This window comes from Phascolarctos cinereus, unplaced genomic scaffold (assembly GCF_003287225.1).
Source record: "Phascolarctos cinereus isolate Bilbo 61053 unplaced genomic scaffold, phaCin_HiC Scaffold_5;HRSCAF=322, whole genome shotgun sequence".
NCBI lineage: Eukaryota > Metazoa > Chordata > Mammalia > Diprotodontia > Phascolarctidae > Phascolarctos > Phascolarctos cinereus.
The window spans coordinates 333,234,535-333,260,385 of NW_027555958.1; the positions used below are offsets into that span (position 1 = coordinate 333,234,535).

General features: G+C 37.0%; 1 protein-coding gene and 1 pseudogene across 1 annotated transcript; one reads left to right on the forward strand and one right to left on the reverse strand.

Annotated features, from left to right (window-relative positions):
• The first annotated feature begins 308 nt into the window (after positions 1–308).
• TSNAX (translin associated factor X) lies at positions 309–25,851 on the forward strand. The gene is given in 7 exon segments (XM_021000459.2): positions 309–584; positions 1,113–1,217; positions 6,327–6,441; positions 8,062–8,192; positions 22,788–22,915; positions 23,990–24,013; positions 24,015–25,851. Coding segments are annotated over 7 exon segments (873 nt in total). The 5' UTR covers positions 309–568; the 3' UTR covers positions 24,369–25,851.
• On the reverse strand, positions 7,294–7,394 carry LOC144458060 (U6 spliceosomal RNA; annotated as a pseudogene).

Genomic DNA, 25,851 nt, shown 5'->3' on the forward strand with positions numbered 1-25,851 from the left:
CCACAGTCGAACTACAACCCCCACAATGCACCGCAGGCAGGGGGTGGCCCCAGTGAGAGAAATCCGTGGTACATCTTCAAGAGTGCCTGCGGGAAAACCAACTTCGTTTCCTCCCCTTCTCATGGTAGTTCTTCCCTTTTTAACTAGTGAGTTCATTTTTTTGATGGTTTGAAAAGTCGGAAAGAGCAGAAGGTAGCCCCAGTCTTTCAGACTGGCGGCTACTGCGCATGAATTCTACAAATCAAGAGTGAAGTCCACGCGGAAGCAAAGGGCGGTGCTGGGAAACCGGAAGTGGGAGGAGAGGAGGTCTCCAGAACCGGAATGGCCTCCCCTGGCGCCTGCGCTCTGTAGGCCGCCAGAGGGAGGCCTGACTTGGGGCCCCTCCTCTACCACGCCTCGTCGGCTCACGTCCCACTCCACCCGGGAACGCGCCGAACTCGCGACCTGCGGTGTGTGGCGCGAGCCAGTAGTGTGCACGTGCTTCTTCTGCGCCCTCCCCCATCCGCCTCCCACGCGGAAGCAGGCCCCCCTCCCCCCTCCTCGGTCCAGGCCCGCGGCGGGAGGCGACATGAGCAACAAAGAAGGTGGAGGCCACGGCCGAGGCGTGTTGTTTGTATTTGTGTTTGGGTCTGAGGGAGGGCGGAGGCCTTGGCCAACCCCTGGCTTGATTTTTTTCCTCCTCTGCCCACCCAGAGCGTGACGACCCTTCCCTCCATCCGCCTCTCCTTTAGATGCCCCGTCCCTCCATCCCTGGGAATATGGGGTGGGAGCTAGGAATGAGGTCAAGGTTGGACTACAACTTCCCCACCTCCCCGCTCGCTCCCCTTCTCTTGGGTCCCCTCCTGGGTGAAGGGAGAAGATCTGTGGGCCGCGGGGGCAGAGGCAGGGTCGCAGGGTCCTAGGGTCCAGGTGCTGAATTGGCCTGAAGTACCCCCCGCCCCTCCCCCCCTCCCGCCCGGCCCAAGGCCGAGGCACCTGTCCTGGTTTTTGGGGCGCTCTGCTTGAGTGACATGTACTCAGTGAGAAAGGAGGATTCCTTTCTTCGTCTCTTCTGTCCATTCTTGGGGATGGGATGGCATCACAATCTCCTAATTTTTACCTTCTCTGCGTAGGGTCAGGAGGGTTCAGGAAACGAAAGCATGACAATTTCCCACATGGTCAGAGAAGAGAAGGGAAAGATGTTAACTCGTCTTCTGCTGTGATGGTGGCCTTCAAATGTAAGTACTCTTAAGTACAAATTGGTCAAACAAATAAAAAATTCCTTGGTGGCCACCCTTGAAACCACAGTACACGTTAAGTTGTCACGTCGGCAGGAAAAACAAATTGAGAAATGAGGTCGTAGATGACCATAGGAAGTGGTGACATTTTGGATGAGGTTAACTTTCTGGTGCATTGAATTTCCAGTTATATGCTAGTCTTTAAGACAAGTTGCTATTTTTATTTGGCACTTCTAACTAAAATAACTAATTTGGGCTTTTGTGTAGTAGGTTTACAGTGTTACTTAAAATAAATACTTTTGTTTGTATTGTTCTTTTTAGTTGTTTGTTTTTTCTTCCCCATTAGAACACAAGCTCCTTGAACACCTGAACTGTTTTAACTTTGTCTTACAGCTCCAAGCCTCTTGAGTTGGGGAAAAATAGATTGCCAGGAAGTACCTTAAAACATATTAAGGGCTTAATAATTGTTGACTGACTCTGCTAGAATGGCCTTGCTCTCTGGAACCACAGTACTTTCAATTACTATTATGTCTGGCTTGCAGTAGATGGTCAGTAAATGTATATGGATTGCTGTATGAGTATAATGAAATCAAGGGGAATTTTTCTCAATAAAGATAACTTATTCTTCCCTTAGCATTAGTTTTAGGGAGAATTTAATTAAACTGTTGTACCTTTTGTGTTGAAAATACTTTTTAAATAAAATATTCATTTTATTCATTCACAATCCAGTTTGTGAATTTCAGAAATCAGTAGTAGAAAGTTGGAACTCTGCTTAAATTGCTCACAATTTCTTCTTTGAAATTTGTAGCAGTTGCAACAATGATTAAATTTCAAATGTTGACTTTCAAGAGAATGTAATTCTCTTATATAGTTGATCTTAGTTTTTCATAGGTTAGATTTTGGCTATGCGTGTATAATGGGAGCTCTGCCTTGCTATGCATATCAATGCTGGTAAAAATGATGGCTGGCGTTTGTAATAGTTACAAATGGCATGTATTTTTCTCTTTTAGATGATACATTTTGGTTATCTTATGCTTTAATGTTTACAGAATGCTATATATACTTTCTCATTTGAGCCTCACAACCTCCCTGTGAAGCAAGTACAACAGATAGTACAGATGAGGAAACTGAGGTGTGTATTAATTGACTTTCTTCTGGCCATGTAGGTGGAGAGGTTAGAAAGAAAGATTTGAACACAATTCTTACTGGCTCCTAGTTCATTACTCTATCCACTGTGCCATATCATGTCACTTAAAGATGATAAGGCAGGCTCAGAATACATGGCTCAGCCAAGGTCATTCAGCAAGTAGTTAGCAAAGAGCCAGGTCTTACTCCCAAATACTGAGTTTTTGTACCACACTGCCACTGGTGAATCAATGTGAAAGAATTTGAACTTGATCAGTCAAGTTTTCAAATCTCCTTTAATATGAAAATTTCACTAAAACTCCTATAATTCTAATGATTATAGTCTTTAACCTTGTGAAAACATGCCATTAAAATAAATAGTAGGTGTTTACATTTGTGATACTACTTTTCTGCATCTGACCTCATTCAAAGCTTTCCATATTCGAGTGGTTGGGTCTATCATTAGGGATTCATGGAAGGGATGAGAGTCAATTGACTTTTAAGTGAGGCCTCTCTAAGGGAACTCTGGGCAGAGATGCAGGTAGGAATTCAAATTGTACAAGTGGAAGAATCTCCCTCCTTCAACTTAGAGCACTGGCTGCAGAGCATCTAACACTCTGTAGTGTTTGCAGTCTAGTGGAAAACTTGCTGCTGCTATTGTTACTGCTCTGCAGAGTTGCAAGGCTTAAGTCATTCATCTGGAAGGGTGCTATTATAGGTCACAGTCAAATATTAGAGAAACCAGATCTTGAAGGAAAGAATGTAACCTATATTTAGATCAATACATTTTGCCAAGTTAAGAGAATATTTTATAATAGACTGACAATCTCTGCCCTCTCCTGAATTGACCTCCATGTCAAGAACTGGCTCATGTGGGGATAGCAGGAAATAGAGGGGAGGTCTGAGAAATATGGTCTCACTTTATGGCTATATAATGGGTAGTTTTTGAAAGTCCCTTGTCTCTTTCTTTAATAGACTTTTCCTTAATCCTGGGTCCCTCAGTGATTGCGTGGATGAATGTTGTTCTGTTGCTTCTGCCTCTATAGCAGAGGTGTCAACATGTAGCCCACAGCACTTGAGGTGCAGCCCAAACGAGATTAAAATGTAATTGGCAAATAAATTTAACAAAATAAAGATGCAATAAAACAGAGATAAAACTACATTTTAAAACTAAGTTAGTGTGTAGAACAAAGGCATCTTTATATACAGATTTGTTGTTCAGTCATGACACTGTGGACCATAGCATGCTAATACTGTCCGTAGGCTTTTCTTGGCAAAGATACTAGAGTGGTTTGCTATTTCCTTCTCCAGTGGATTAAGGCAGACAGAAGTTAAGTGATTGGTCCAGGGTCGTGTAGCTAGCAAGTATCTGAGGCTGGATTTGAGCACAGGTCTTCCTGTCTCCAGTCCCAGTGGATAGAGCACCTAGCTGCTGCTTATGTATGGATTAGTGGCCCCCATTTCCATTTAAGTTTGATACCACTGCTCTGTAAGATAGCATGTAGCATTATCATTGTTGAGATGTTACATAGCTACTTCAAGAAACAGTTTTTAAGGAACTTGTTCAAAACAGTGTTAATAGGCAAGCTCAAACACTGCGTAGTGTCATTCCCAGGTGAATTTGCTTCCTTCTCAGGTTCAGGGCGTAGGTCCTCTAACTTTCTCTGGCCTAGATGTACTTTTCATAATCCTTGGAGAGTGTTTCAGTTCGAAGTTCATCACTCATCCTGGCAGATTCCTAACAGATTTATTGGCAGCAATCCCAGTTTCTCGGTAGATGTGTTTAATCTTCATTCTCTTCTCCCTCCCTGTCCCCCAAACCTTCTCTCTCATAAGGCAAAGAGAAAAAGTCAGGTGCCAGGAATATTCCTGGGTGTTGGTTAGTTCTGCAAAATAGACATATAACCCAGGGTCGTCATTAAAATTTAGGTTGTGGCATCCACAACACTTATAGCACTGGGAGAGCAGTAGTGGGTCTCGTCCAACATCTCTTTTGAAGGAGTATGGTATATTCTAGATTGCCTTATCTTCATGCTTCGAGAAAGAATACTTATTGAAGTCTTCCTTCTAATTTCTGGAGGCTCTGATTTTGTTGCATGACATTAGATTCAGATGGGTGACACTTTCTGTATGATTGATGTAAAAGTTTTCATCTAAAATACATTTTTAATGCCTTTTATTGTGAATAGAAGGTGGAATCCTGTAGTAAAAGTGTATATTTAACCCTTCATTCATTCTAAGTTGTGCTACTTAATGCTGTATGTCCATGGGCAACTCATTCAACCTCTTTTGGTCTCAGTTTTCTCTGTGAAATGGAGGTCTTTTTAGGTCTCTTCCAGCTCTACATCTTTGGCTCAGTCTAATTCTGCTCTATGCAGGATGTAGGAATCCTAGAAAGATAGGAGGGGGCTAGGTTTTGAAAGTCTTTGATTGCCACACAAAAGATTTTGTATTTGATCTTGGAGGTGATAGGGAGTTTATTGAGTGGGAGTAGGGGCTTGGGGTGGATAATGCAGTCAGACCTGTGCTTTAGGAAAATGACCTTGGTGGCTGATTGAAGGATGGATTGGAGAGACTTGAGGCAGGCAGACCCACCAGCAGGCTATTGTAGTAGTCGAGTTGTGAGGTGATGAGATCCTGCACTAGAGTTATGGCAGTGTCAGAGAAGAGGAAGGAGCTTATGAAAGAGGTGTTGCAAAAGTGAAATCAGTAGGCCTTGGCAGCAAATTGGATATGGTGGGGTGAGAGACACATTAAGGAATTGAGGATGGCACCTGAATTTTAAGCCTGAGGAGGTGAGAAAATGGTGTTACCCTCTACAGTAATAGGAAAGGTTGCAAAGAGAGGATGACTTTAGGAGGAAAGATAATGAGTTCTGCTTTGGACATATTGAATTTAAGGTGCCTACTGAATATCCAGTTTCCAGATATCTGAAAGGCAGTTGAAGATGTGAGATTGGAGATCAGTAGAGAGGTTGGGATAGGATAGTGTGAATTTGAAAATTATTTTTATAGAGATGGTAATTAAATTCATGAGTACTGATGAGATCCAGGTGAAGTAGTGATTTAAATTCTCTGATCCTCAATTTCCTCATCTCTAAAATGATGTTTTACCTGCCCTGCTTATAGCATTTTGAGGATTAAATGTGGTATTATACATAAAACATTTTATAAAAAAGTAAAATGCTGTTTTGTGAACCTATTACTGTCATCTTTTCATGTGGGGAAAAAAAGATAGGTTCAGTCATTTGTACAGCTTTGTGCAACAAATCAGTAGGTTTACAAGACATTGCAAACCTTGATTTTTCAGCTCAAGGTAACCTTGAACTTAAATGTCCAAGAAATCGAATCATTCTTATGACTTCTTATTGTGACCTATTGGGTCTCTTTAGTCTCAGGTCAAAGTTTTGGTATTGCTGGCTTTAGATGTTCCTACAGCCAGATGATATTCTCTACTCAATAGGTAATCAGTATATATTAATTATTTGTTAACGGTGTGCTCACTAGTGTCACCCCTCAACAATATTGCAGCTTTTGTGCAAAGTTAAATGGAAGGAGCACTAGATTTGTCTTCAGAAGGCTTGGCTTTCCAAAGACTCTCTGAAATTCATTGTTTTCCTTCTCAAATGAAGATAATACTTTAAATCATTTATCTTATAGGGTTGTTAGAGGATCAAATGAAATAAAGTATATCAAAACACTTCAAATATGTATTAGTTCCTATTATTTTGCCTCTTGCTACTGCTATTGCCCAAAGGTTTGATATTACTAGTATCAAGAATTTGCCAAATTCTTATAGTATTGAGTGTTTAAATGTTTACAATTTAATTACGATTTTCTGGTGGTCTCATTAGTAAGACTAGTAACTGTAGTTGCCCTTAAAGGCACTATCTACTAATTTGTATTTCTAAAACGTTTTTATAATTTAGTAGATGATATGTTCAGAATATGCCTCCTTGTGGCCCATAATAATATGTATTATCAGTGTTTCAACAGGAACTTGATACTAGACATGACAAGTATGAGAGACTTGTGAAACTCAGTCGTGATATAACTGTTGAAAGTAAAAGGACAATTTTTCTTCTCCATAGGATTACTAGGTGAGTCAATCTTTGATTTCTCTGCTGACATGAATTTTAAAAATTTTCTTTAGTGTTTTATATATTGATGAATTAGAGCTAGCTTATGATACATGATGAAGACTTTAAGAAATCTTCATGAAACAAATTTTTGTAAGGAATCTTTCTACATCTCACAAGGAAAAATATTTATTATAAAGATGAACTGAATTTTTTATTGTGCTCTAGTAAGCTCTTTCATAGAACGATCTTATGAAGAAGGATAATGTAGTTATAATGAACTGTTTAGGGCTTATTATATAGGTTCACTGGGGTGTTTATCTTTTAAACACCCAAAATAACAAACTTTGAGATTTACAAAGGACTTTCCTAACGTCTTTGAAGGAATTAGCAGGTATCAATCAACACATTTTACAGGTGACCAAAAATAGCTAGTAAATGTTGAAACTGGGCTTAAAACCCAAGTTGCCTGACTCTAAGTGTTTGCATTGTATCACACTGAATATTTTTGTAATCTCAAACTTAGGATTCTTTCACAGATTTTTTTCACATTAATTTAATTTCCTAATTAACATTTATAAAGAAATAAAAAATTTACAACTTTTGTCCTTTAGATATATTTAAAGGGTATTTTATTGATTTCTTCTTTATTCTAAAATATATTGTTGCTTATATTGAGGGATAAGTTTGTCTCTGGAAAATTTGCTCTCTAGTTTTGTGTATTGTGATGATTTTACAGACTTAACTCTATTCAGGGTTTGATATTGACCATATTTGCTGAATGATTAAGTTCATGTTCCTGTGCCTGGTTTTCCTAGTCTATAAAAGGAATAGAAGTTTCTGCCTGTTTACCTCATGTGTTAAGGAGGTACTTAAAATATGGAAAATATGGAATATGTCATCCTTGTTCAACGACTGTGCTAATCTTTTCCATATTGTTTTGATTCTAGTATAGGTGCTTCTAGAATAAGCAAGGAAAATACTTCGACTTTTTTCATATGTTCTTTTCTCATTCTTGACTTGAATTGAGAGACAGAAATTAGTGTAATTATTCATGAATAGATGGATTTGATTTAATTATTTTCTTCTCAGCTGCCAGGTGAAAAATATTACCCCAAATCCCCTGTGTGGTATCCTTATTCATTGTGTCTCATGGTGTAATTTCCAAAAACATTGCCTCTAATAGCAGGCCTTGCAACAACAAAAAGTGACAAAAGGAAGGGTCGGTCAGGACAGCTGGTTTTTCCTTCAGAGCCAACTCTCTTTCATTATTTCAAATATATCTCCTTTAAACAAATAATTTTATAATACTGAACTTTGTACCTGGGGTTATAAGACCTGGGGATGTGCCTTGGCTCTGACACTTGCTAACTGTTTGACTGTGGTCAAAGTTACCCTCTCTCACCTGGATCACAGTTTACCATCCATAAAATAGCAGCTATCATACCTAAAGTAACTGCCTCACTGGGTTATGAGGAAAATACTTTCTAACTGTAAATTTAATATTCATAGCTTTGTAAATAGCTACATAAATGTAAATTGCTATTATTAGACATACTAATATATACTAGGATATGGGACATGTAATAAAAACTGGTTCAGCCTTCTAATAATCTAAAAGCTCCACTTTCATGATTACAGTGCTCCTGATGTGGAAGAAATAATGAATGAATCAGAAAGTAAACTGGAAGCTGTCAGACAGAAGATTAAGCAAGTAGCCCAAGAGCTGTGGGGAGAAGATATGTATCAATATCACCGAGCTATTACTCCAGGTAAGTCTAAATAGACATTAGTTCTGGAACGAGTTACAAATTCTTGATGCATAGGAACAAGAACATATATAATAAAATTAAAGGAAACTAGAGGGGCAGCTAGGTGGTGCAGTGGATAGAGCATCGGCCCTGGAGTCAGGAGGACCTGAGTTCAAATGCAGCCACAGACACATAACACTCACTAGCTGTGTGACTCTGGGCAAGTCACTTAACCCCAATTGCCTTACCAAAAAAACCCCCAAAAAACAAAAAGGAAACTAAAAATGAGCGTGTGAGCTAATAGATCAAAGAGAGGAAAAGAGAGGAAAGGACATTTCATGGTGTGAAGGCATGTTATTTTTGAACTGGGAAGGAAGCATCATCCCATTGGAATGTTTAAGAATAAGATATTAGCAAAATTGATACTTACCATCTTTTTATTTTTATTTTTAAAAATTTTAGGTACTTTTCAATCCCACTTAGAATTAAAATCTACTTTTAGCGTTTTTCTTGATTTTTTTTATCCTTTTCTTAGATGAATGGAATCGAGGGTCTCCTGCTGTCCCCTAGAGGTTGAATTTTAAAAAGTTTTTAGTACTTTTCTTTTACTCATAATATGAATGAGAGAGTTTGTGATAGGCCAATTAAAACTTTTTGTTAATATTTTTGCTGACAGATTTTTTACAGGCTATAGTGTTAAATCTATAATTAGAACAATACTGACTGTATGATGCTTATGAATAGTTTGCTGCTTGTAATTGTTGAGTGCTTGTTTTGGTGTTACTCCAAATAGTTGTTCTTTTGACTTGAAGATAAAACAATTCTGGCATTGAACTAAAGGACTTCTGTGCTTTTCCTCATTAAGAATAGTGCTAATGGCACGCAGAGCATTTCCCCAAGGGATGCTTGTTTGAGCTCAAACATTGAGTGTAGCACTAATAATTGAAAAACAACAAAAAGTTAGGCCTGTTTTCTACAATGCACATTTCTTATCAGTGCAGATTACAGATTGTCCCAGGGGATTGTTAAATAAACAAACTAATAATTAGATACTTGAAATAAGTCTTTTTTTTTCCAACACTTTTTTGTGCTTTGTCATGGTTCTTCCTTTCTCTAAAGGCCAAGAATTCTGAGGAAGTAACATTTGTCTTAGGACTCTCCTAACGTCTACCCACCTCAGGAAGAGAAAATGTGTTTTCTTTTCCATCTTCATAATGATAATAGTTCACATTTAGGTAGAACTTCTAAGGTATACAATAATAATCATAGCGAAAGTTGTTATGCAATCAGCAGTCAGACATTTCAGCTCATAAATTCAAGCTCAAGTTCTAAGTAAGGTTAAAATTCTTACTATCGCGTGACTTAGGAAGGTTTGTAGGGGGGATAAGAGGAGATACAACACTAGAGGTTGTATCACAATTGCTCCTTTGAAGGCTTTGATGGCTGGGGAGACCATATGCAGTACTTTGTACCTCAAAGAAATTTAATACTTCTAAACATTTTAAAATATTGTAATGCACTTAAATGAGCTTGAGGACAAAAACATTTTTATGGTATCTTTTTCTTACCTTTTATATAATCACATTTTTTTAACAGAGTAGTTTTCTTATCCTGAAGGTCACATCTTACATCTCCTTTCACAAATTTTTTTTTTAAGGGAAAAGCATGCTCCAATTTCAGGAAATGGGCACTGCTCAGAAATAATAATAAAGCAAAAAAGAGGAATAAGATTACTGTTAATAGTTAAATAAGTTATACAACTCATGGTTTCATAAGCATATAAAAAGGAATATGAAGATTAAGCAGATTAATAAAGGCCTAATAAAGACAGAAAAGGGCCAAGGACTAAGACCCTTTAGGATGCTCCATGAGAGATCTCCAAGTTGACGTCATTAATACGCCCTATGATTATATAGTACTTTGCTTTCTTTACAATAGTCCTATGAAATAGGTAATACCAGTATTGTCTCTGTAGTTACAAGATTAATCAATATTGGACCTGGCACTTAAGTCTTTGTCTTCAGTCCATTAACCAACACTCTTTGAAGCTAGTCAGTCAAACAGTTCCATATCCATGTAACTTTTATCTTTTAGTTTTTATCTTTCTATGTAAAGCACAGCAAGAATACATAAGAGAAAATAGGGAAAAAGAAGAAGACTACTTAGTTATATTTCTGTCATGGAAGATAATACAGAGAATAGCAGCATCATTCTAGGAAAAATAGTAGAAGCACTTAGATATTCGCTAAAGTCAAAATCCAAGAAAAGAGCCAGCCGTAAAACCAGTGGCTTTATACACACACACACACACACACAACACACACACACACACACACACACACAAAATTTAGGTAATAAATGAGATGAACTAGTAATCCTAATGCAGGGAGTACCTAGTACATAGTGATCCCTAAATAAACACATATTGATTAATTGGGATGGTAATTTGACCTTATACTTATTACTGTGACTTGGTGGTGTGGGATCCATAACAAGACTGTGGCTCTTCAAGGTTATACTTCATTCAAAAGGAAAAGGATTGATTAAAGGGGATGGGGAATGCATATGTATGTGTTACCTAAGTTTTAGTGATACTTTTTTGTTTTTACATACAGTAATTGGAAATAAAACCCTCCCATCTCAAAATGAACCCTCTTTTATAACAAAGAAAAAGAATTAAAAAATACTTGGTACACTGTGTCTGATGTTTACCACGTTTTGTCTTTGTGGGCTTCATGCCTCTCTTTTGAGAAAAGAGAATAATGTTTCATTATCTAGGAGTATTACTATTTTCTTTTCATTTGCTCACTATTTGGTTTTCTTTTAGTGATCTTTTAATATATGTTGTTTTAGTAATTGCTTATATTACTCTGGTTCTGTTTATTTCTGTCTGTGACAGTTCATACTAATCTTCCCATTTCTTTAAAGTTCTCCTATTTATTTCTTATTTCATGATAATAATATTATATTCTTGTACCACTTTATTCAGCCATTTCCCAATTGATGAGCATCCACTTTGTTTCCAGTTCTTTGTATAGCAAAGAAATATATACTTATACATAAGAAAACATACTTAAATGAGAATGTTGAAGGACTCCAGGTAGGTGAAGCTTGATAGAAGGCATTAGAGTGAGTGTAAAAGGGGCAGAAATAGAAGCAAATAATGTCCTCACAGTAGAGTATAGAGTCCAGAGGTCAGCATCTGTGGCCTTGAGGCCAGTGTGGCCCTCTAGGTCTTCAAGTGCAGCCCTTTGACTGAATCCAAATTTCACAGAGGGGATTTGTTCTGTGAAGTTGGATTTAGTCAAAGGGCCTCACTTGAGGACCCAGAGGGCTATATGTGACCTTGAGGCCACAGGTTCCCCACCTCTGATATAAACCATCCAGTTGGGGTATTGGTGAGAGTTTTGTTTGTTACCAATACACAGACACAGACACAGACACAGACACAGACACACACACACACACACACACACACACACACACACATGTCATGTAGGTGTGTACATATGTATACGTGCGTGTAGTCGTATTCAGTTCTGGATGTCACATTTAAGAAAATAATTGACGAGCTGGATGCCATCCAAAGGAGTACTGCTGGTCCTGCCATAAGAAAATTAGTTAATATTATTGGTTCATCTACTGGTTCCTTTTCAGTCTTCTTTGCTGCAGCGTCGTTCATCTTCTCCCTCTTAACAGTGGTTTTCCCCCAAAGTTCAGATCTTAGCTTTCTTTCTTTATATATTCTCTTGGTCATTGCATCATCTTTCAAAGGTTCAATCTATATTTCCACATCTACATATCCAGATCTAATTTGTTCTGAGTTTATCACATATTACCAACTGCTTACATAGTCTAAACAGGTTTAAAACAACTCATCATCTTTCCCTCCAACCCATCCCTTCAAAATTTTTTCTCTTGAGAGTATTGCTCTTCTTCCACTTGCCCAAATTCACAACTTTGATAGTTTTGAGTCTGTCCTTTCTCTCACCTCTGGTCATTGCCAAGTCCTATTGATAACTTATCCTGACATTCATTCTTTCTACTCATTCTCATATGGCTACTATCCTACTGCATCTGACTCCTTAAGAAGGCTGTCTGAGCCTCCATTTTTTTCTCCTCTTACTCTCTACAGTCTAGCTTCTTACCTTATCATTAAACCCAAACTGTTCTCTCCAATATTACTCTTAATCTTCAAATTCAATGACCTCTTGTAAATCCTCATCCTTCTTGACCTCTCTTTAGCCTTTGACACTGTTAATCACCCTCTACTCCTTGATATTCTCTTCTTTTTTGCTTTTCATGATATTTGTCTCCCCTGGTTCCCCTCTTGTGGTAATTTGCACTAACTGTGGATATCCCACAGGGTTTTGTTCTGAGCCCTCTTCTCTCTCTATACTATTTCACTTTGTGATCTCATAAGCTTCCATGGATTCTGTTGTTATCTCTATGCTGATGACTCTTAGATCTACTTATTCAGCTCTAACCTTTTTCCTGACCTCCAGTCTAGAATCTCCAAGTAACTATTAGAAATTGTGAACTGGATATCTTGTAGACATTTTAAACTTGGCTTTCCCCCAGATTATCCTTTCTTCCTTACTTCCCTGTTACAGTGAAAGGTATCACCATCCTCTCAGTCACCCAGGCTCAAAACCTAGGTGTCCTCAACTTCTCACTTTCTCAGCTCCCATATCCAGTCTTTTGGCAATACCTGTTGAGTTTACCTTGCTAACATCTCTCATATCTCCTTTTCTCTTTTGACACTGCCCTCATCACTTATGCTAGGACTATTGCATATTCTGCTGTTTGGTCTCACTTCAAGAGATTCCCAAAAGTCTCTTTCCCATTCTAGTTTATCCTCCACTCAGCTATCAAATTGATCTTTTTTTTATTTTTTAAGGCAGTTGGGGTTAAGTGACTTGCCCAGAGTCACACAGCTAGTGTCAAGTGTTAGGTCTGAGGCCAGATTTGAACTTGGGTACTCCTGACTTCAGGGCTAGTGCTCTATCCACTGTGCCACCTACCTGCCCCTCAAATTGATCTTCTTAAATTGCAGGTCTGACTTGTTACCTCTCTATTCAGTCAGCTTCAGTAGCTGTCTTGCCTCAAGGATCAGACATAAAGTCCTCTGTTTGGCATTCAAATCTCTTCATAACCTAGCCTCCTCCTACCTTTCCAGTTTTCATACACCTCATTCTTTCAATCCAGTGATACTGGCCTCCTTGCTGTTCCTCGAACAAGAAACCCCAAATCCTTATTCCAAGCATTTTCACTCTGTCCCCTATGCCTAATACTCTTCACTTTCTTCTCCATCTTTTGGCTTCCCTAGTTTCCTTCAAGTCCCAGCTAAAATCCCACCTTTTACAGGAAGCCTTTCCTTATCCCTCCTAATTGTAGTGCCTTCTCTGTTCATTGTATCCTGTTTATCCTGTATTTTAACTTTTTTATGCATTTATTTATTTGTATATTATCTCCTCCGTTAGACTGAGTTCCTTTGGAACTCAGGGACTATCTTTTGCCTTTATATCCCCAGAGTTTAGCATAGTGCCAGACACATATTAGGTGCTTAATAAATGTTTATTGACTGACTGACTGACCTCTATATAGCCTTTAACACCATCAAGGCCATCAAGATTGAGAGAAGGCCATTGAATTTGGCAGTTAAGAGTTGATTGATGGGGCAGCTAGGTAGCACAGTGGATGAACTCTGGCCTTGGAGTCAGGAGGACCTGAGTTCAAATCTAGCCTCAGACACATAACACTTACTAGCTGTGTGACCCTGGGCAAGTCACTTAACCCCAATTGCCTCACCAAAAGGCAAACAAAAAAAAGTTTATTGATAACTTCGGAGGTTGCAATTTTGGTGGAATGATGAGGTCATTATTGTAAGGGATTAAGCAGAGAGTGAGAAGAGAACAAGTGGAGACGTTGGTCATAGACTGCTTTGTCAAGAAGTTTAGCTGTGAAAGAGGAGAAACCCAGGATGACAGAATTGAGTAGAAACAACATTCTGTTTATTTTCCACAGAGCTGCCATGATAATCTTCCTAAAGCACGGTAGAACCATGTCACACTACTGCTCAAGAATCTCCCGTGATTGCTTTTACTGCTTCTAGTAGAAAGGACAAAAGCTATTCACTTTGGTATTTAAAGCCCTTTCATGATCTGGGTCCAGCCTACCTTTACAAGCTTACTCAACCTGCATTCTAACCAACTGGCTTATTTGCTGTTGTTCGTACTTGGAATTTTTTTCTCACATAGTGTGTCTTTCTACAGGCCATCTTCTTTGTTAGGAATGCCCCCCTTTAATAAGGATCAGACCTTTCTTCTGTGAAGCATTTCTCAATACTTGTAGTTTTTAGTTTTTTTCTTCTTCACATTATCTTTTATTTATTTATCTATTTTGATGCTGTATTCCCCCAGTAGAATGTAAGCCTTTCAAGGATAGATACTCTGATTTTTTTGCCTAGCACAAAGAACATAGGTACTTTAAATATGTTTATTGAATTAATTTGAATACCTCAGTTTCTGAAAAAATACTTAGAGAGATAATTGTCTTTAAGGATTTGAAGGGTTGTGATATAGAAGAGGGATTTGAATTGTTTTGGTTACCTCTCAAGGACAGAAACAAAATCAGTATGTAAAGTTGTAGAATGGGAGCTTTACGCTTGACATAAGGAAATACTTCCTAACAATTTAGAACTATCCAAAAATGTCATGTTTCAGAAGGCAGTGTGTTGTCTTTAATAGTTGTGTTATGGTCAGGATGGAGCACAGTGGGACTATAAGCTTTCTTAGTTTTTTAATCACACTACTGATTAATCAGGTTTGTAATCCACAGAGACCCCTGGGGTTATTTTCTCACAGACTGTCTAGTTCTGTCATTTTACATATGAAAAGTTTATTTTTTTTAAACCATTGTTGAACTTAACACTTATCTCACTTAAATTTCATCTTGTTAAAGATTCAGTTTGTCATTCCAACCTATCAATTTTTTGAATTCCTTACTTGTCATCTAACATGCTAGCAAACCCTCAATTTGTTTTTAATCTTTAAATTTGAAAAGCAGATTTCATTGAATTTACTGATAAAATGGGCCATTGATAAAGTTCCCTGAGTGGTTGTACTTGTATCTCTCTCTGTGTTGAGACTGGCACCTTAATGATTAGTTCTGGTCATTAATCTTATTCCAAATCCACTTAATTGTATCTAGCCCATATCTCTTCATCTTTTCCAAAAGGATTATGTGAAAGACTTTTTGTCAGATCCTTTGCTCAGTTCTAGGTATATTGCATTTCTGCAGAATTTCCCTAATCTATCATTCTCTTTACCCTGTCAGAAATGGAAATGAGGTTGGTCTAACACAATCTATTTTTGTGAAGCCATACAGGTTTTTAGTGGTTGTTAGTTACTTCCCTTTGTTTTGTTGTTCAGTCATTTTTCAGTCACATCTGACTCTTTTTGACCTTATTTGGGGTTTTCTTGGCAAAGATACTGGAGTGGTTTGCTATTTCTTTTTCCAGCTTATTTTTTACAGATGAGGAAACTGAGGCAAACACGGTTAAGTGACTTGCCCAGGGTCACACAGTTACTTGAGTGTCTGAGGCTAAATTTGAACTCTTGAAGATGAGTCTTCCTGATTGCAAGCCCAGTGCTCTATCCCCTGAGCCACCCCCTCGCCCCCAGCTTTAGTTTAACGGAATGTAGTTTGCCTGCTTGCAGATGGTGGAATAGATGTGCCAGATCCTTTCCCCACTACTAGAAGATTTCAGTTGTGTGTAGAATGATTTGGCATTTTAGAGACTGGTAGCTAATAAATAAAAATAATAAAATTAGTTGTAATATAAACATGGTCTGACAGAAATTGTTCTTGAGCAAATTTCTTTATTCCAACATTTTCATGCAAATTGTTGTATTTCTAGGCCAAGAAAACGGAAGTGCAGTATAATCAGAATTTTTTGCCAGTGTAATCAGAATTTGCCCACAAATTTCTATAGAAGTCTGATAAAAAATTCACGTAAAGGAGAAATAGAGCTTGTTAAATTTGTTTTGGCTTTCTCCTCATCTCTTTTAGGCGTAAAAATGGTTTGTACTGACTTATGTGGCTAAGTTTTAATTTTAGTATTTGGTATTAGATAGTTTTACTTTTAAAAGTATGAGAAATGGAGCGGCTAGTTGGCGTAGTGAATAGAGTACCAGTGTTGGAGTTAGGAGGACCTGAGTTCAAATTTGGCCTCAAACACTAGCTGTGTGACCCTGGGCAAGTCACTCAACCCCATTGCCTCCAAAACAACAACAAAAAAAGTGTGGGAAGGAAACACACCTTCTCTTAATGTCAGAGAGGTGGGAGTCTGCTAGGGCAGATTGTTGTATACGTTTAAAGAAATAATCACTGTAGTGGATATTTCTGCTTAATTGTTTTTCTTTCCTTTTTTTTCGTATTTGGGACATTGTTGAGCATTTCATTTTTTCAGTAGTATTTTTTTTTCTCAACTACATGTGAAGACAATTTTTAGCATTCATTTTTACAAGATTTTGAGTTTTAACTTTTTCTGTCTCCCTCCCCCCCTTCCTCTCTTCCTAAAATAGTAGGCAATTTGATATAGGTTATACGTGTGCTATCATGGAAAAAGATTTCCGTATTAGTCACAATTATGAAAGAAGAAACAGATCAAAAGGAGAAAAAACCCCACAAAAAAGAATAAAATAAGTGAAAAAAGTATGTTTCAATCTGCATTGAAAGTCCATCAGTTCTTCATCTGGATGTGGATAGCATTTTCCTTTTGTGAGTCCTTTATACTTGTCTTGGATTATTACATTGTTGAGAAGAGCTGAGTCATTCATAGTTGATGATCTAACAGTGTTGCTGATACTGTATGCATTGGTTTCCTGGTTCTGCTCATTTCACTTTGCATCTGTTCGTACAAGTCTTTCCAGGTTTTTCTGAAATCAGCCTGTTCATCACTTCTTATTACACGACAGTATTCCATCACATTTCTATACCACAGCTTGTTCAGCCATTCCCAAATTGATGAACCCCCTAAATTTCCAATATTTTGCCATCACAGAAAGGGCTGCTATAAATATTTTTGCACATATAGGTCCTTTTTCCTTTTTGATGATCTATTTGGGTTACAGACCTGGTAGTGGTATTGCTGGATCAAAGAGTATGCACAATTTGGTTGCTCTTTGGACATAGTTCCAAATTGCTCTACAGAATGATTAGATCAGTTCACATCTCTACCAACAATGCATTAGTGTCCTGATTTTCCCACATCTCTCCAACATTTATCATTTTCTTTTCTTGTCACGTTAGCCAATCTGATAGGTATGAGGTGGTGTCTCAGAGTTGTTTTAATTTACATTTCTCTAATCAAAAGTGATTTAGAGCACTTATTCATATGCCTGTAGATAGCCTGGATTTCTTCATCTGAAAACTCTTTTTCTTTCTTTGAAAAGGAGTATTCACTTACTGGAGAGAGGGATTCTATATTTCCAGAAATGAATGTGATGTAAAAAGAAATAGGAAGAAGAGGGGTTAGGGACTGGACCTGTGATAGCAAACTCCCAGATAAGAAAAGTCCTTCTATCAGTGAAGGTTGACGCCTTCTTTGCATCCTCTAATCTTAACTAGATAGGGAACTGAGGTAAAGCAATTGGCCTGGTGTGTGTCAGAGGCTGGACTTCAGCTCAGCCTTTGCTGATTCTTTCTCCATTGATTATGCCATGATGCCTTTCATGTCATAGCAAAGAGACCTCAATAAAGCATATTTTAAAGTATAGGAAGTTAACTCTGAAAAATAGAACTGTTCTACTGTACTTCTAATTGCAGAGTATAGAATTTTGTTTAGTGAATAGTCTGAATCATAGTCTGCTCTTTGTAAAACTCCAGTTTCATTACTTTCAAGCATTTATAATTACAGTCTTTTGATTTTACAAGAGCCTGCTTTTATGTGACATTGTAATTTGTAGCATTTCCTTATACTTGTGAAATCACAGGTCTAGAGCAAGTGAAACAGGGTTTTCATGGCCTTAATTTGTGAGGAAATCTTTTTTTATACCTCCTTTTGCCTAAGGAAATCTTTCTCACTACTACAAAGGAAAATGTCAGTCTGGTCTAGCTCAGGCTGACAAAATGTGAATTAGTGGTATGTGAATGAATGATGGAAAATGTTCTTATTCGGCACTGTGTGCTAAGGAATACAAGTAGAAAAGTGCCACATTCTAATTGGGGCAGACAACTCACATAGGAGTGTTCAGCTACAGGGCAGATGATAATATCCAGGGGTCCTAGAGGGCATCTCTGGTGCAGATGACAAGGCCTGGTTATCTGCCATCTTACTGGGAAGACTGTAGTTGGTATGTTCCTCTTCACTGGAGCAATATGAGCTGTCATGTCTGCCTTGAAACTAGTGATTTGGAGGGAACAGGCCCATGACTTCTGGAAAGTAGGGAGTGGGTCTAAGACTCAGGGATGGGGAACCTGTGGCCTCAAGGGCGCATGTGGCCCTTTAGGTCCTCAGGTGTGGCCCTTTGACTTCTTCACCTGAAGTTTGGATTCAGTCCAAGGGTGGAGCTTGAAGACCTAGAGGGCCACGTGTGGCCTTAAGGCTGAAGGTTCCTCACCCCTGGTAAGTGTTAGATTAGAGTAGTTGCTTCAGGTTCCCTCCTTCAGTAGTGATAATAGGGGTAGTAGGCTTGGACACCAAAAGAAGGAAGACGGGGGTAAAAGGGAGATGCCAGTGGGTTCTGGATAGGGCTACTATTACATGCAGAAGATTGAAAAATAAAAGCTTGTGAATATAGAGATTAGATAAAATCTCTCTCATTTACCCTGAGAGTGACGTGCTAGCAGGTCATTTGGTTCATAGTTATTTCATTTAACATCTGAGTAACATAGAAGAGAAAATAACATAATTGAGATATTTAAGCAGACAGAAACAAATAAAAATATTAAAATGTGGAAAGATAGAAATTTAGAGATCTAAGAATTTTATAGTTTAGTCCTGATATTATTACTGCTCTGAAACTTTACAATTCATTTTATCTCGTGATCTTTGCTAGCCTCTTAGTCTGTAGTTAAACTACCCAAGTTTCATAAAGAAAAATAGAAAAAAAATGAGAAATTTTAAATTTATTCTTCTTGTATAATCATACAGTATAGGAGAGTGAGGAGGAAAACAACAATTACATAAATTGCCTATAAACTACTCTCTTACTGGCAGCTTATTCTGTAAATAATCCTTTTTGGATTAAGTCCAAAGTAAAAGCAGAAGGGGAAAGGTATTGTTTGATAGAATATGGCAGTGGATTGGAACTTTTCACCTTGGGAATTATTCAGTGAAAATAACGGATGTCCTTTTCATCAAGTTGTAACATAACTTGTTTAAACATCCTTTTACCTGCATGTGACCAAACAGGGTTTTTAGGGTTTTCAGTCATGTGCTGTCCTTGAACTTTCTATATTATAAAAGATTACTCTGCACCATAAATGAAATGGTGATTCAGAAACACAAAAACTAGCAAAACTAGGCCAAATGGTCAGTTGCTGGACCTGACCTAATGTTTATAAAAGAGTTAGGAGGGAAAATAGGCTCAGCTCTTCTGGGGAGGATAATGATTGTATGCCAGTAATATTTAATTTAGAGATTGTGCTCTATCACAGATAAATATTGAAAGTTTTAATTTACTTAGTGTCATTTTTATATCTGGAGAAAATAGAATTGTTTCCTAGGTCAAATAACTATAACATTTCATTCCAAATTATATTTGCTTAAATTTTAGCCGTTAACTGCTTGAGAAGATAGTGGGGGTGTAGTGGCTGAAGGACTGGCCTTTGTCAGGATGACCTCGGTTCAAGATCTTACAGCCAACCCATGCCTTGGGTCAATTACCTTAATCATAAGTTGTAGAATAGTTGAAGATCTGTATTGATAGAAGGAGTTTCCTTTCCTAATTGGGAGCTTCCTATGCAATGACATCACATATTCTCCAGGCTTAATTATTTAAAACAGATGACTTAAATTAGAAGATATCATGTAGGTTGAGAGTATTAAATAGCTTACTGTTTTGCAACAGCATTCTAAGCATTTTCCTATCAGTTTGATAAAAATTAGTAAAAATAGAAATTGTTGAAGCAAGGCAAAGAAGATGGGAAAGAACCACCAGTAACGGAAAATAGCAATTCCAAGGAAAAAGTGCAATGAAGGGCTTGGTGGGCCATGCTAAATGAAGTAAAGAAAAAGAAACTGTGGGCAGGAAAGGGGAAGTAGAAGAGGCCTTGAGAATTAAGTATAAAACAGTAGAAGAAGTTTATTCTTGCTGTATAATTTCTCATTTCTTATAGAAAAGTCAAGTAAATCCTCAGTGAAATTTCTAGTGAGGAAAACATGAATGAATGAATGAATGAAAAAGCATTTAATAATGCTACTCTGTGCCAGGCACTGTCCTCAGTGCTGGGTATACAGTTGCAAAAATGAGAGAATCTTCAAGGAACTTACATTCCAATTAGGGAAGACTGGGTTTCCCTGTCTTGCTTTATCACCATTGTCACAGGAGTTTTGGCCTGCTTTGTTTCTGACCAGTCTGGGTCTTCTCTCCTGGGGCAGCCTGGTGGCTCACTGTTCCCAGAGGCTCACTGTATAGGTGCCAGACTTAGTGTGGACTGCAGCTCAGAACTCTTGAGCCCAACTGACCCACCAGATCCAACTTTCCCAGTAGAAGGGGTTATAAGGGTATGCCACTCACCCTAGATAATGTAGTGCTTTAGAATTTTGTAAATTGCTTTTACATGTGCATTCTCATTTGACCCTCTTAGGCATACCAGGAGGTCATTAGTACAAGAAGTGGCACCCCAATTTTATAGAGAAGGAAACAGGCTCTGAGGTATTACGTGATTTTCATTTGCTCAATTTCAATCCGAGCTAGGACTCAAACCCAGGACTGACTGGAAGATCAGTATTTTTCTATATGTCATAATATGAAGTGAATCCATTTCTAGAATACTGTATGCCCGCCACATAATTTCTTCCTGTGTTAATGAAGTGTCTGAAGGAAATGTCATTGGAGCATTGTTCATTAATTGAGTTACCACTAGATAGCAGATTATAGACTATGAGAAGGATATAACATAGGCTTTTACTTTTTATAATGGTGTGGCTGAATCAAGATCTATTTATAGATGTGAGGAAACTCATGTATTTTTCATGTCTAAATATAGAGTGATCTTAATGTATTTTGTTAGCAAATTATCTTGCAAATGTTTCAGGTCTCAGTAGGTTACTGTAGTTTACTGAACAAAATGTCCTGTTCTATCAGCCATCCCTTCTTTATCAACCAGATGTGCCCGTTTTCCATTCTTTCATTATCTGTTAATGTCATTCACAGATCAAAATGAATCAGGATATTTTAGCCTTGATAAGTACCCTCTAGTCACTATCACAACTATGCCATCCATTTTTCTTTGTACTCTGATGCTTGCTTAATGTTTATAAATTTACCATTATAGCTGCCAGCTTCTCCAACCCTGCTACTTCCAGTGTTGTTCTTAAGGGATACCCAGTAAGAAATAGATTTGGTTATAAAAAGTGTTTTAGATATTCAACATGGATGCTAACAGTTCTATATTATTAGTCTGGATAAGTTAACTAATAAAAAGATTCTTTTGTCTTCTAGTTTTGTAATGATGTCCAAAAATGTTTTTTTTAAGAGATATTTTTATAATCTGCCATTGTAATGCTTCATGTCTTGAGACAAGGGATAATTCTAAAATGTATTAAGGAATAAAATTATGTTGGAAATTCTAATTATATAATTTAAACTCAAAATTGTGAAAATTTATGATACTAAGAGTTTTTGTAAAAGTCTTCATACTTTAGTATGCCTATATACACATTTAAATGATTTTGGGTGAATTTGGATGTTCTTTCACAAATATAATTTTATTTCATTTTATTTTTTCCCCTCAAATTAAAATAATTGTTAATATTTATTATTGTTGAATTAAGTAACTCAGTTACTACCGTTGTAACTTATAGTATCAGCTGATACTGCAGAAGGGGATTGTTGTGAAATGAATAATTTAGTTTGCAAGTTTTATTCTGTTCATGGGATTTTGAGAATGAATATATATATATACATATATATGTATATATATATATATATATATATATATGAATGAGATATGATTATATGCTTTTGTATGCATTTGATTATTTTCCCAGTAAATTTTAAGAAAGCCCTGAATTATGTTTTGATTGCATTAGAATTCTCTTCAATGACTTATTAATCAACATGTTTTAAATGGGTAGAATAAAAACTTTAAAAAAAAAGTAGTTCCTTTGCATTGTAGAGTTATTGCATCTCTGCAATTTTATGGATCAGCTTTTCCTTATGAGTTTCTCCAGTAGATATTTTTGTGAATCTATTGAGGATATCAGATTTTCAAGAGCAATTCTTTACTAACATGGTAGGAAGAAAATAGATACATTTCAACAGTAGCTGTTGATTAGACTATCTTTTGCTGATGTCAAGAGTTTTTTCCCTTTAGATTATTGCCAGTCTAAATCTTTTTTAGGACATTTGTTTCATTTATTGATTCTCATTGCTGTCTTTTCAGGGCTTCAAGAGTATGTGGAAGCTGTATCTTTTCAACACTTCATTAAAACACGTTCACTTATCAGTGTGGATGAGATCAACAAACAATTAGTATTTATATCAGAAGATACTAGAGAAGAAAATGACACTGTAAGATTTTTTTTGTTTTAAGTTATGTCATTTTGTTTATTTTTTTATTGTAACTGCAAAAAAAAAAGATTTTTGGAGGCAGGGAAGGTAATTAGGATCCATTGTTGTTTATCTGTAATGGTAATAATAATTACTGATGTTTATGTAGTGTTTTACAGTTTTCAGAGTAGTTTTCCTGCAGTGTCTCATATGGTCCTCATAACCCTGTGAGCTACTGCAAGTGTCATTATTTATATTTTATAGATGAAGAAAAACAGGGCTCAGAGATAACTCCTCTAGTTGTATAGCTAATGTGTATTGAAGGTAGGGCTGATATAGAATTTGTGGAAAAATGATTCTGTGCTTTGTACCAAGAAGAAACTTAAGTGATTAAACCTTATTGTTTTAGAGTATTGTCATTATTTTTTTTGTGTGTCAAATATAGTCAATGTATTTGGTTTAATCATTTAAAAAACTGAAAGTGTGGTATAATGGATTAAGAATTAGTCTTACAGGCAGGACTTCTGCTATATACTGGCCAGAAACTCTGGACAAATCACTTAAATTCTCAGTGACTCAGGCAATTATCTTTAAGATTTTAAGTTATAGAGCAGGTGCTGATCTTCATTGGTAGAGGGTATTCCTTAATCAGGTGTTCCCAATACCTGTGAAATCACCAGTCTGATCTAAAATCAACAAAATAGATTAATTATTTTGAGGGTGAGTAGCATGATCGATCTGCCCTTCAGTGCTGCAATATACATTTTAGTGCGTGTTATATTTGATGTTTTGGAGGTAACTAAGTAGCATAAAGAATAGAGCACTAGACTTAGAGTTAGGAAGATATAAGTTTGTGTCCCGTCTCATGCATTTGCTAGCTGTTGGGGAGGCCACTTAAATTCACTGAGCCTCATTTTCTTGATTTGTAAAATAGGACTTATAAGAGCACCTATCTCCCAAGGTTATTATGAGAATAAAGTGAAATGACATATATAAAGTGTTTGGAAGTAGTATCTACGTGCTAACTATTTATTAATTTATTATTTTTCACTGTTTTCACAATTTCCTCTCTGTGTGTACTTTTTAAAAAATTAGATCTCCTCAGATTTAGATGATAAACCCCCTCTGCACTTGGAGCCTGAAGGTGACACCTGTTGATTATCTTCTGGGTGTGGCAGATTTAACTGGAGAATTGATGAGGATGTGCATCAACAGTGTGGGAAATGGGGACATTGACACCCCTTTTGAAGTGAGCCAGTTTTTGCGTCAAATTTATGATGGGTTTTCATTTATCGGTAATACAGGACCTTATGAAGTGTCTAAGAAACTATACACACTGAAACAGAGCCTCGCCAAGGTAGAGAATGCATGCTATGCATTAAAAGTTAGAGGTTCAGAAATTCCAAAGCACATGTTAGCAGATGTGTTTTCAGCCAAAACAGAAATGATTGATCGTGAAGAGGGTATTTCATAAAAGAGCAATATTCAACTCTTGCAATTTCCATAAGGGAAATCAGTTTGAAAGACTGTTATTTAGTATTTTATTTTACTTTTTGTGGCTTTTATTTAGTAATATTTTCAGTTTTACCTGATGAAATTATTTGCACTGTTTTAAACTCTGTATATTGCTGTACATAAAACTGATGAAATGATTGACTCCATGTATCTCCTGTTTTAAAATTTTTTGGCATATTTGGCTGTCTGAGCCTCCCAGTGACCAACTACTGTCTGTCACATATCTCTGTGAGGTACTTATTTCATAGAGCAGTCACTGCCATTCCCATTATAGTTAACTGTTGAATTATGGATTGTACAATATTTTGTTAAGTCATTAATAATTTTAATTGGTGATTCTATTACATCTGAAAAGGGCTTTTTAGCCTCACATTTTGTCTTGAACATCTTATTTGAATATATTGCATCAAAGCCACTAGATGGATTTGGTGTCTAAGCATGGTACCAAAGGCTTAGAAAAGCCATGACCTACGTAGAACAGTTAAATAGAAAGGAGAATACACTGAATTCATGTGAAGTGAGAGCAGTGAGAATTGACATTATGTTCTGATTAATCCATATGGATTCATGTGTTTCAGTAACACATCTTTCAGAACAACCCACTTGTGCCAGCTATCCTATTTTGAATTGAAATCTGTCTTTTGCTCTTCATCACAGAGGAGCTGAAATTGAATTGTTGCTAAAGGTAATGTGTATTATGAAGTTTGGGCAGAATTAAATATTTTCACATGGAAATGAAATGTTTGCCAACAGTTGATAAAAAAAGAAAAGTAAGAGAGCTGGTTAAATATTATTTATTAAATATTATTACAGCTAGGCTGTTATTTTGACCATCATGCATTAAATGATTTACCTTGATGCCTGCCTATTCTGGCATCTCTTAGGAATCACTTTTAAAAATAGCATTGAAATATTGTTGTAGGTTATGAGATTTAATTCATCCATAACTTCATAGTTGTCCAACTATGTTAATTGAAATATAAGAGATTACCAAAGAAAAATTATCATGTATAATTCAGCAATAAGACATCGCAGTTCCAAGTGCTTTTAGCAATAGTATTAGTCACAGAGCCAAATCCTGTAACTAATCCCCTGGGAACTAGAATGGTGGTCCTTTTTATGGCAGTACTATTTAGAATTGGAATTTACACACTAAAATTAGGAATAGCTAATTTCCTGTGATGTTGGCATAGGCATTATACAATTGATACAGAAATTTCCATTTGAGTTTGTTTTGAGAACTTTGGTAAAGAAATGAATTTTTGGGAGACTGGCCCTGACTATAAGGGCTTCTTTCTCTTTATCAACCTTTGAAGGGAATGTGGAAGTATAATGTGCCTAATGTCAGGTCTTTTGTGTATGTTTGCTTTTTCAAATAAGTCTCTGTTACTGTGCTATAAGGTACTCTGCCTACATGTTCCCCTCTTACTATGTTGTGGTTT